The following is an 11,235-nucleotide window of genomic DNA, read 5'->3' as shown; positions in this document are numbered from 1 at the left end:
ACATTATAACAATTATAACATTTCGCTTTATTTACTGGTGTTATTTATTATTATTATGAATGTAATAATGCTTATCTGTGTTACCCTCCACTGGATGTAGAATGAGCAGCATTAAACTACATTTTGGCATTTTATAATACTTCTGTGGATATTTTGGTGAAAGTAACTCAAAAGTAACTCAAAAGTAGTGTAACGCATTACAATTCAGAGACAGTAATATTGTAACGTAACTAATTACTTTCAAAAGACAGTAACTAGTAATATATAATGTATTACATTTTGGAAGTAACTTGCCCAACTCTGTTTATATTATATATAAATATATTTGAAATATAAACATTATTTTTTAAATATATACATGCATGTGTGTATTTATATATACATAATAAATATGCACAGTACAAACACATATATATTATATAAACAAAAACATTTATTTTGAATTCATCGCGATTAATCATTTGACAGCACTTATATATATATATATATATATATATAGAGAGAGAGAGAGAGAGAGAGAGAGAGCCTTCTTTTTCTAAAAAAAACAATATTTGTTTTATAATATATATATATATATATATATATATAGAGAGAGAGAGAGAGAGAGAGAGAGAGAGAGCGAGCCTTCTTTTTCTAAAAAAAACAATATTTGTTTTATAATTGTATCTAATTAACCACATTTATATCAAACATCAAACAAAGGTTGAAAAATTGTCAGTAATTCAAATAGGTTATAATTTTTAAACCATCATAAATATATAGATATTGTTTCACTTATACTGTTTTGTCTCCAAAATGTTATTTATTTTGCTATACAATATTTTCACCTTAAAATACACTTATTTTTTTGTCAAAACATGATGGTGCATTATTTGCAATTTATTTCAGAAACAATACATAATCTAGATAAAGTGCATTAAAATTGCTAATAAAAAAGAAAGATAAATTGCTTATTAAAAGTTGATAGGTGCTTGTGAAATGGTTTTTGAGGACTACGTTTTCTCTGTATTTGAAGTCTCTTGTAACACTTTGAATTTCCGACCATGTTTCCCATGACTCCCGATACTGAGACCCCCTGCCAGCCTCCTGGTTTGTGTTTCCTTCCCTTTGCATTCAAGACCATCCATCAAAGTCCACCAAATCAACCAGAACCTGACTCTAGACAGTTTAAGATCAACCCACATGGTTTCTTTCCTCAATAGTAACAGTTTCATGTTAATAACATTTTCTCTTCTCTTGAGACTTTTCTACATAATTCTTCCTCATTTTCAGTATACAGACTTTGATGGTATGTCAATGTAAATCTCTTCTAACTCCCCCAGGGATGTTAAGTAGTAACTAAATAGAGAAAGCTACTCAGACACTTATTTTGTTGTTCAGCACTTTTAAGTTTTGAACTTCAACTTCAAGCATTTACAGAAGAGCAGAGTAATTATTGTATGTTCACCTGGGATGAACCCTTAAAAGTGCTGTCTTAGTATTTCACTATTCCCTTTTGTCCTTTATGTGTCTTTCATTCAAATGTTTCTTTATTTCAAGATTTAAACACATTCGTTGCTTACCTAGACAGCATTTTTAGTCTTTTTCAAATAGTAGGCAGCAAAATGATGTTGCACTTTTAGATTTGTAATCCAATTTTGATTACAAACAAGCTTCTATTTCATTTTGTCCTGAAATGTGACAATAAAAATAGTTTTGTGCTTATTAGTGTATTGTGTCATTAGATTTGAGTCAGGTTGCAGTCCAATTGACTTATGATGCTGCATTGCAAATCAAATGTATCAGATATGCGAGCTCTGACACAGCCATTTTTACCACCATTAAAGGCTTCTGGTGTGCTGGTCCTGATCAATACCGGACCATCATTGAGCCATTATTGCTCTATGTATGCCATAACTATCGGCATATTTTTCTAGAATGAATGATACAAATATCAAGCCATTTTTCTCTGCTTGCACTGTCTGGGTTTTTGGGATTCATACTCAATTCTTCATGCAGACGGTGTGCATCTGTTTAGATAATAGATTTAATAGGATACTCTGCTAGTGACAAACACTGCTCAAAGTCAGTAAGTAATAGAGCATTTGGATTGATCATTGCCCTAAGGATGTAAACAGAAACACTGTCCGCATAAACAAACAAGAGGTTTCATTAGTACCCAGGCAGTAAAACCCAGCCTGCATTACTACATTATGTAATGGGTTTTTAAATTTTTAAAGCAGAATACCTCTAAATATGAAGACTCACTTTCTACAATATAAAGTCAGCTATATATTTTGAGACTCATTTATACTGTGTAGTATGTAAAGTAATAAATGTATGTTGTCATTGTTATTTTGAATATATTATTAATTCACAATAATATTCATATAAATAACCATTTTTGAAGTTGAAATTTAAAAATGAAATTTACTGTGGGCCCCCTAGCACCCCTTTGACCAAATTTTTTTCTTAATAGAAATGTTGTGAAAATTTGAGTTCTTTATATTTTATATCATGTTTCTTCTCTTGTATATTTTTAAAACATACATATATATTTTAATACATTTTATGTTAACTTGTAATACATATTTTATTTTTCTGTCTCACTGAAGTTTTTTGGGGGGTGTAATAAATATTTCACAGGTAATTGATTCATTTTATTTTCCCATCAGTCAGACATGACATATAAACAGTGTAGTGTTCATTCTCAGACAAAAATCTCATAATGATCTCATTATATACAGGTACATCTAAAAAAAATTAGAATATCATGAAAAAGGTCAATATTTTTTGTCACTCATTTCAGAAAGTGAAACCCATATATTATATAGATTCATTACACATAGAGTGAAATATTTCAAGCCTTTAGTGTCAATGACTGTCTTCTGGACATCTGTCAAGTTAGCAGTCTTCCCCATGATTGTGTAGCCTACTGACCCAGACTGAGAGACCATTTAAAGGCTCAGGAAACCTTTGCAGGTGTTTTGAGGTAATTAGCTGATTAGGGTGTGACACCATGACTTTCCAATATTTAACTTTTTCACAATATTCTAATTTTCTGAGACACTGAATTTTGGGTTTTCATTATCTGTAAGCCATAAGCCATAATCATCAAAATTTCAAGAAATAAAGGCTTGAGATATTTCACTCTGTGTAATGAATCTATATAATATATGGGTTTCACTTTCTGAAATGAGTGACAAAAATATTGACCTTTTTCATGATATTCAATTTTTTTTAGATGTACCTGTATATGCATATAATATAGCACAATCACCACAGTCATACTGTTTATCAGCTGTCCTTTCTACATATTGTCATACAATTACTAATCAACAATGCAGTTCACTGCTTCTGTGATTGTGGGTTTGTCTGTTTGAAAACTAGAGCTTCTACATCCCTCAGTGGTGCCAGTCTATTGATTTACAGAAGCAATGCGTTGTATCTGAAGCTCAGGTCTGCGGATTTAGTGTTTCGTGGCGGCTGGTTGTCGGTTTCCTCTGCAATGCAGAAGTCAAGCACATTTTTTTCACTCAATCCAGTGGAGTGACGTTTGACTGTCCCTGATTTCATAAGAGACATTGTCATACTCTGCCTCCACAAGGTCATTTCTTTCAAACTGATTTGATTAAGCTGTACAAATACAACCACTGATTCACTTTTTTTTTTTACTTTGAAGGATGCATTTTGTTAAGGCCAGTATGCATTTATTTAATCAGGACCATTAAGAATTTATAAATATGTGCTGGATATTTCCATTTCCCCAAGTTTTGGCGCATAAAGGTAATTGTGCATCATTTCCCTTGTGTTACCCAGAATGCAACTTCAAGTTTGACCCTGACTCTGACTTTGATTGGAGTCTGTCTCTTCTGGCAATGCCCCAGTTGGTTGAGGATGTCTGAAGCATTTCTCAGAGTGCATGATGGGCCCAGGGGAGGGGTGAGGTGTGGGGGGTGGGGTGGAGCTGAAAGAAGTGGCGAGATGTCTCTCTCTTCCCTTCAGCTCGTGTTTCGCAACCAAGCAGGTGGGTTGCATTCTTCCTCTATCTTCTTTCCCCTCCTTTTTTCCCTCTCCTTTGCTTTTCTTCTTTTGATTTCTCCTCCCCTGGAGCTACAGCATGACATGGGCAGCTTGCACACAGCCAGACAGCATCAATCGCATGGCGGTGAGTTAGTGTTCACCCTTTCGCCTCACTCAGTACTGGTCACTGGTTTTGAGACATACTTTGGTATGTTGGTGACTCTAACAGGCCTGTCACCATTTGGTGTAATGTACAGTTAAGCTCTAGATATTAACTTCAGCTTAGTACAAAATACTGTGTTTTCGTTTTTTGATGAATGTTAACAAGATTTACTCGGTTAAATTCGATTATTCTTTATGTTGTACATTTGAAAAAGCTGTCAGTGTGTCGTTTTATCAGCGTCAACATTTGAAGACTAAATGCTGTAAATTTTCCCTTTGGGGATCACTGGATAGCAGACATTGTTTCTGTAAATGAGTTTCTTTGAAATTAATTAACATGGCATCGTGAAGAATTAAAAATATTTAACATATCATCATGTCCTTAAGACTTCTTATTGTAATCTTTGAATTCTTGTATTTCTTGTTTGAGGGTTTAATTTGATTTATAGTTTGCTGTTAATAGTGTTCATCGTCTGTTTGATTATGTCTTTAATTGATTTTTCCGTACATTTCTGCCATATGTACATTAACTGACAGTCACCAGTGATAAGCTACCACTAAATATTGTAGAAACTTAATTTGCTGTAAAGTTGCTTTGCAACGATTTGTATCGTGAAAAGCGCTATACAAATAAACTTGAATTGAATTGAAAACTTGAATTATAGAAGTGGAAATGACTGGCTGATGGATGCATGCAGTTAAAAGACAGCATTTGTTCTTTATATACATATATATATATATATATATATATACAGGTACAGGACTGTTATGCAACCATGCAGACAATGGTTAATTTCCTCTGAAATGTTGCTTTTCCATAATTACACCACAGCATGAAACATATTTAACAGACCAATGGACACAGCTAGTGATCTCGAAATTGATTTGTTTTGATCCACGCAGGATGCAAATCTAGTTGTATTGAGTGTTATTGTTGCATGGTTCTTTCATCACTGAATATTGCATGAGAATATTACTGTATGCTTGAATGGACATTTGCACCACACACTCAAAGTAAAGTGAATGCCTGCACTCATACTGTGAGGCGTTTAAATAAAAAAAACATTCACCCAACCAAACACAAGTGTGTGAGTCAAAAACAGTCAGAAACACATTTTATGTAAATTATGTGTGAATTATGGATGGGTTATAACTAGAAAAGACATATTCTTAAGACACAAGTGGAGGCAAACATTGCAGGCAGTTTGAGTGTGTTTTCTCAGGCTGGAATTGCTGTCATGAATGGACCGGTGTCTAAGGACATAGTCCAGAGACTGCATGTAACCCTGGTCTGACTGTCAGTCCCGTCACAAATACAACAGCACAGGAAAAATATTCAAACTTCTAGGGCAGCTCTCTGGGGTCTTTATCTCGCTAGCAGCATTAGGTCTGACTGTTGATAAAAAAAACTATACTGAATCGCAGTGGAATCATGTTGTACAGTCCCAGTAAATCATACCAGATTGTGGTAATCAGCTGCTTCTTCCACAGCTTAGTGCTCAGATTGTATTAACTTGATCTGTATTGGCTTTTAGCATATAAAGCATAGCATTTTAGCTTTTTTTTTCATGATGCATAGCAGCCTACAGTGCACGAGAGGAGATAGAGAAGGATAATTCATGGCGAGGCTTGGAAAAACGTTTCTGCTGAATCATGATTCATTTTAAATAAGAAAGATTGGAACAGACAGCATTCATATTCCTGTAAAACAGCAGTGAGTAACTCAAAAGTGGACTGTTTGTCTCTTTGTATGCTGAGGCGGAGCTTCCTGCCTCCCTAACGGACTGCTTATAATATATTTAGCCTTTTCCGGGATCCACCGCTGTCTGTAGGGCATCACATTTCTCAAAAATAATATTCCTCCCTAGACATTCACTGACAGTCACCCAGAGACTGTTCTGCTGAATTATCTGTTACAAATTTTAGTCTAAGAAGCCAAATGCTGAGGTAATTATTCACTTACTTCATTAAAACATTGATTGATTGATTGATTGATTGATTGATTGATATTTAGATTAATTTCCATGTGTTCAGGAGAATAGACAATTACATTTCTCAAAAAAAAAAAAAAAAAAAGAAACGTACCACCCTAGATTTTCACTGACAGTCACCCCAAGGCTATTGTGCTGAATTAACTGTGTCAAATTTTAGTCAAATATTGAGGTAATTATTCACTACTTCATTAAAACATTAATTGATTAATTTATATTAAGGTTAATTTCCATGTGTTCAAGAAAGCAAACAATTATATTTTGCCGAATTAGCATAAGAAAATGTAAAGAAAAAACATAATGCTTTTAAACAGTCAAACTGTTCACATTCTAGTCATGTGCTTTATAGAAAGCCTTGTAATGTTATCTTAAACTGCACTAAAGGGAGCTCATTTTCAGCTCATTTTGCCATCATTGACAATGTGCTTTGATATATAACATTTGTCACAGTTCATTTCTCACGGTCAATTACCGGGAATTTATATTTGAAATGCTGCCCATGGCCTTAAGCATTAATTCTCAAAATTCAAGATATTATGAAATAATATGAAACAGTCAAACCCAAAAAGACATTTTTAACATAAATACCCAAAATGAGATGATCTGTTTCCTACTTGCAGCTTCCTGTGAAGTGGAGTTTTAAAGTAGAGCTTTAGTGACCATTCTGGCTGCATAACAGTGACAGTGCTCTTTTCCTGCTGATGTCATTCTCTCGAAGCAGTGGGCACACTCAGCGGGGACAATGGTGTGTGGAAACAAGACTGTCAAGGTGACCTTAACCAGTGAGCCCCTGCCAAAAAGTGTCCCACTGGCAAAGGATGCCCACCTAAGCTTGAGTACCACAGTTTTAGATGTTTACTGTTACATTGTGGGAGCGCAAATGCAGATAAAGCTCTCAAAAGGCAGGGTAAGGTTTCAGCAGAGTGCATATTAGCAAATTGTCAACTGGATTGGAGCATTTGGTGGTTATTGATTTGTGTAGGTGCTCTGTTGCAACACTTTGCACTTCAACTTGCAGTATTAAGCTTGATTTAACATTTGTCTGAATGCAGGACTGCCAGCACATCATAGCACCAACAAGTCAATAACTCTACCCAGGTGTTAAAGCATTAGCTGCTAATGTGTATCAGGCCACTAGATACTGAAATCATTTCACTCTTGAAAGGTTCCAACTAATGCATTGTTTAGACACAAGTTTCAGGCACAACCATTGTTGATATTATCAATAGACTTTAATGATTATTATGCTTGAAAGACTGGGAGGATCACAAGTGAGACTATCTGCCAAGTAATATAAACTACTTAATGTTTTTTAGGAGCTTGTTGCATTAATATAGAATTTGTGCATATATCAGCTTTGTTACATTGGCTTCAAATGCCCATCTAATCAGATTTAAGAAACCGGTCTGTTGTATAATAGACTTTAAAGTTTGGCATCTCTAATCTTTAATTTACATCATTATATAACAATATCAGATCTCAAGCTAAATGTGCCAAGTGCTCCTGGAGTTAAATAAGGGAGAAACAAGGATGTTGAAAAATCAATAATGATATTTTTAGAGTGATTGCGCACATACTCGCACCCACCGAGCCTCTTTCTAATGCTGGAGTCTTCAGAAACACCCACACGCTGGTGTTAAGAGCCCTGCGGGGTCTCTCACAGTTATCATCCAGTCGCTTTCAGCCTCTCAAACTTTTCTTTCCTTCTCGCTCTGGCCTGCATACATTATAAAAGTTGAGCGAATCTTTACTAGCTCGTCAAACATTTCAAGAAGATGACGAAATGTCCTGGACAGGCACGTCTCCTGGGTAGACGAGAATATATTGAATTTTCAATGCCAACACTGTTCTGTAAGCATTACTCAGAATCCTAGTATCGATATGAATAATTGAACTGTAGATACTGACATCAGGAAAGAGGTTTGAATATTTCAGAGATCTCTTTTTATGTCAGAAGATGTCGGTAAATGCCAGGATGTTTCTCTTTGTCTTGTCTAAATGGATTTCGTGTCGGTAAAGCTGTCAATTTAGTCTGTAGAGCCGGGCAGCAAACAACCACCAGTCATCAGAGATTTGAACACAATATCTCTATGATCAGATCTGAAGAATTCATTAAATATGAGGACATATGCGTGCACACACATGATCAAACACAGTTCGCTTAGCAACACGAGATAAAGACAGTAAGTGATAAATAACAGCATATGATTTATCTGGTGTAATAGACAGAACATGAGTTTGCAATTGACTGGGCCAAGTCTGTACAATTCCTCTGAATGCATATGAAGCAGTAATTGCTTCATATGCATTCACACTCTTTCTTTCTTTTAGGATTTTCAACTGGGTCAACAAAGTCGAGGGTGTCAAAGCTACTGTTTAATATCCTTCATTAATTAGACACGGTCTGGTAAATGGAGAGCAATGAGAACGTAAGGACTGGGGAAAAGAGAAATATTGTCAATAGTTAATGAGAATTGAAGTGGCGAGGCTGCAGAGTGGACTAATTAAGCAAATTAATATGAATAAGATGGTGACAGTGAGTCAACAATAGCGGGCTTTGAAATATGAATGAACGTGCATTGCAATCATATTTCTGGTCCTTGTGAAGAATGTTTGGAAAGGTCTAATCAAAGACAAACCTTGTGGGGATGAACTTCATATTTACAGAAGATAAAACCAAAGCACGAATGGAACGTGTCCACAAGAGAAAATATGCTCATAAATCAGACAAATAATGTCCTAACTGAATTTAAAAATGACAAAGGTGCATTAGTGATACACTATTTCTTAACCAGGCATGGTAAGTAATGGGTAATTTTTAATGCTGAATGATTTGACACAGTCATGGTTTGTCAACTAATGTGTGTTGGTCCATCAGCTTACATCAAGTATGAGTTTAATGATACTTTTTGGCTGTTTTTGTTTCTGCTTATAAAGGTTATATTTTTTCACACTTTTCTTTTTCTGTCTTTACAGCTGGGATGACAGTAGTTCAGTCAGCAGTGGTTTGAGTGATACTTTAGATAACATCGGCACTGACGATCTGAATCCACCCACGTATTCTGGCATCTCATCTCGCAAGAGCAAAGCAGCACAGGTGTTCATACACTCTAGTCTTCTGTATTTCTTCTCCTCACAGACACATTTTTATAAATAGCTTTGTATCAGCAATCTGTCAGTAGGCCGCAGCAGACTGAACAGACTGAGAGTTTTGGACATTTTGCTTTGGCTAGTAAGAAAAGTTTGGCCATCTGTCAGCTGGATTGCCAAAGTGAGATTTATTCTGTGTGTCTGTGATTCACAGTCAAATAAAGATACGCACAGACATACCGAGCAGGATGCTAGCAGCTGGGCTGGTGCTGAGGATCTGAAGAAGGTTGATGAAGAGATGGAGCCAGGGATGGACAAGTGGAAGACTTCATCCCCTTCCTCTTCATGTCAGGGTGAGGATGTTGGCCAGAAGACAGGTTTGTCCATGTCTCAAACAGGCTCCTGGAGGAAGGGCATGAGTGCCCAGGTTGGCATCACACCACCACGGACCAAAGGCACATCCACCTCTCTCAAAACACCAGGTATCAAACTCTTATACAATTGTATGTTGTAAAAAATGAAAAGAAGCAGTAGTTCCTCAGAATGACTCTTTGGCCCTTTAGAAAACCGTTAAAAATGTCAGTTCTCTAAAGAACTTTTAAAATGGAACCCGCAAGTTTCTACAAGGAAGCATGAAAGAAAAGGATTCCTTTTAGCTGGTTACAAAACCAAAGGCTGCACAATTTCAGTGATATCTGTCAGTAGGGGACCTTTTATGCATGGTATTCCAGAAAATTGCTTACTGTAGCTTCAAAGAGAAGGTGAAATCAAAAGAGTAGAGGCTTTTTGGTACCTTTAAGGGACTGTTGAGTGTTTGTTTGTTTGTTTTTTTTCTTTATCTCAGCCAACTTTTGCAACTGAACCTCTGTCAAGCTACTTTTTTGGGATACTCAGCAGGAACAAGTAACTTTGGCTGAGAGTACCTTAACTGTGCTGTTTGCTGAGTTGCAAAGAAGTGCCATTGGCTAGAACAGCAGTGTTTGGCAGAGTGGCTTTGCATTGTATTGGTGATGATGATTGGGTTGTGAAAGTATTTGCAAAAAATGTGCAAGAACTGGCCACCCATGGCTAGCAGTATTGAATGATTAAACAGGAGGTACCAGTGCCATAACAAACATCTTTGTGCTGACAGGTAAAACAGATGATGCCAAAGCATCTGAGAAAGGCAAAGCCCCATCTAAGAGTCCAAGTATTCAGCGCTCACCATCAGATGCGGGCAAGAGTAGCGGAGATGAAGGGAAGAAGCCACCCTCAGGCATTGGTCGGCCGCCTACCACAAGTTCCTTTGGCTTTAAGAAGATTCCAGGTCCCACTGGAGCCCTCATCACAGCCAGCGGAGCAACTGTGGCAAGTGGTTCTGCTACTTTAGGCAAGGTACCCAAGTCTGCAGGCATCGGGAAGGGCACAGGAATTGGCAATGGGCGGAAGACGAGTCTTGATGGTGCTCAACACCAGGACGACGCTGTTTTGTTAGGTTGTGGAGGCTCAAAGGTTCCACTCCAGTATCGCTCCCTTCCTAGACCAGCAAATTCATCTAGTGGGGGAAGCAGCGTGGTGGGCCACAGCGGGCATCGTTCTAGCTCTAGCAGCATTGATTCAAATGTCAGTGGAAAGTCTGCGGGAGGTAGTGGAGGGGTGGTAGGAACCCCAACCAGCACAAAGAGAAGAGACCCTGGGAAAGTAAGCTCAGGACGCTCAAGTCCCATCACCATCAACCAGACTGATAAAGAGAAAGTGGCAGGGTCGGATCAGGAGGGAACAGGGTTGTCTACCTCCCCCAAATCCAGTCCCACGTCCACCCAATCTGGACTCAGACAGCCAGGCTCCAAATACCCAGACATTGCATCCCCCACATTCCGCAGGTAACTGACTTTCTTTCTGAATAAAATGACTGGGGTAATAGGAGGACAAGAAAAGTTAGACAAAGATGACAAAAGGCAGACATAAGCAGAGATGAGACTAAAATATGAAAGCAAAGTAGGCAGTTAGC

At 37.1% G+C, this 11,235-nt stretch overlaps 1 protein-coding gene across 3 annotated transcripts in view; it reads left to right on the top strand.

Moving 5' to 3' along the window:
- LOC107755908 (neuron navigator 3) overlaps positions 1-11,235 on the top strand; it is a 165,953-nt gene that overhangs the window by 120,244 nt on the left and 34,474 nt on the right. For all 3 annotated transcript variants that reach the window (XM_016572867.1, XM_016572866.1, XM_016572868.1), the window contains 3 exons: positions 9,132-9,252; positions 9,460-9,727; positions 10,378-11,107. In XM_016572867.1, coding sequence (XP_016428353.1) covers positions 9,132-9,252; positions 9,460-9,727; positions 10,378-11,107 — 1,119 coding nt within the window. The remainder of the gene's footprint in view (positions 1-9,131; positions 9,253-9,459; positions 9,728-10,377; positions 11,108-11,235) is intronic.

Source organism: Sinocyclocheilus rhinocerous, unplaced genomic scaffold, assembly GCF_001515625.1.
Source record: "Sinocyclocheilus rhinocerous isolate Xijiao unplaced genomic scaffold, SAMN03320098_v1.1 scaffold412, whole genome shotgun sequence".
NCBI classification, from domain to species: Eukaryota; Metazoa; Chordata; class Actinopteri; order Cypriniformes; family Cyprinidae; genus Sinocyclocheilus; species Sinocyclocheilus rhinocerous.
The sequence above is the reverse complement of the archived record's forward strand: the minus strand, read 5'-3'. Positions and strand labels throughout refer to the sequence as shown.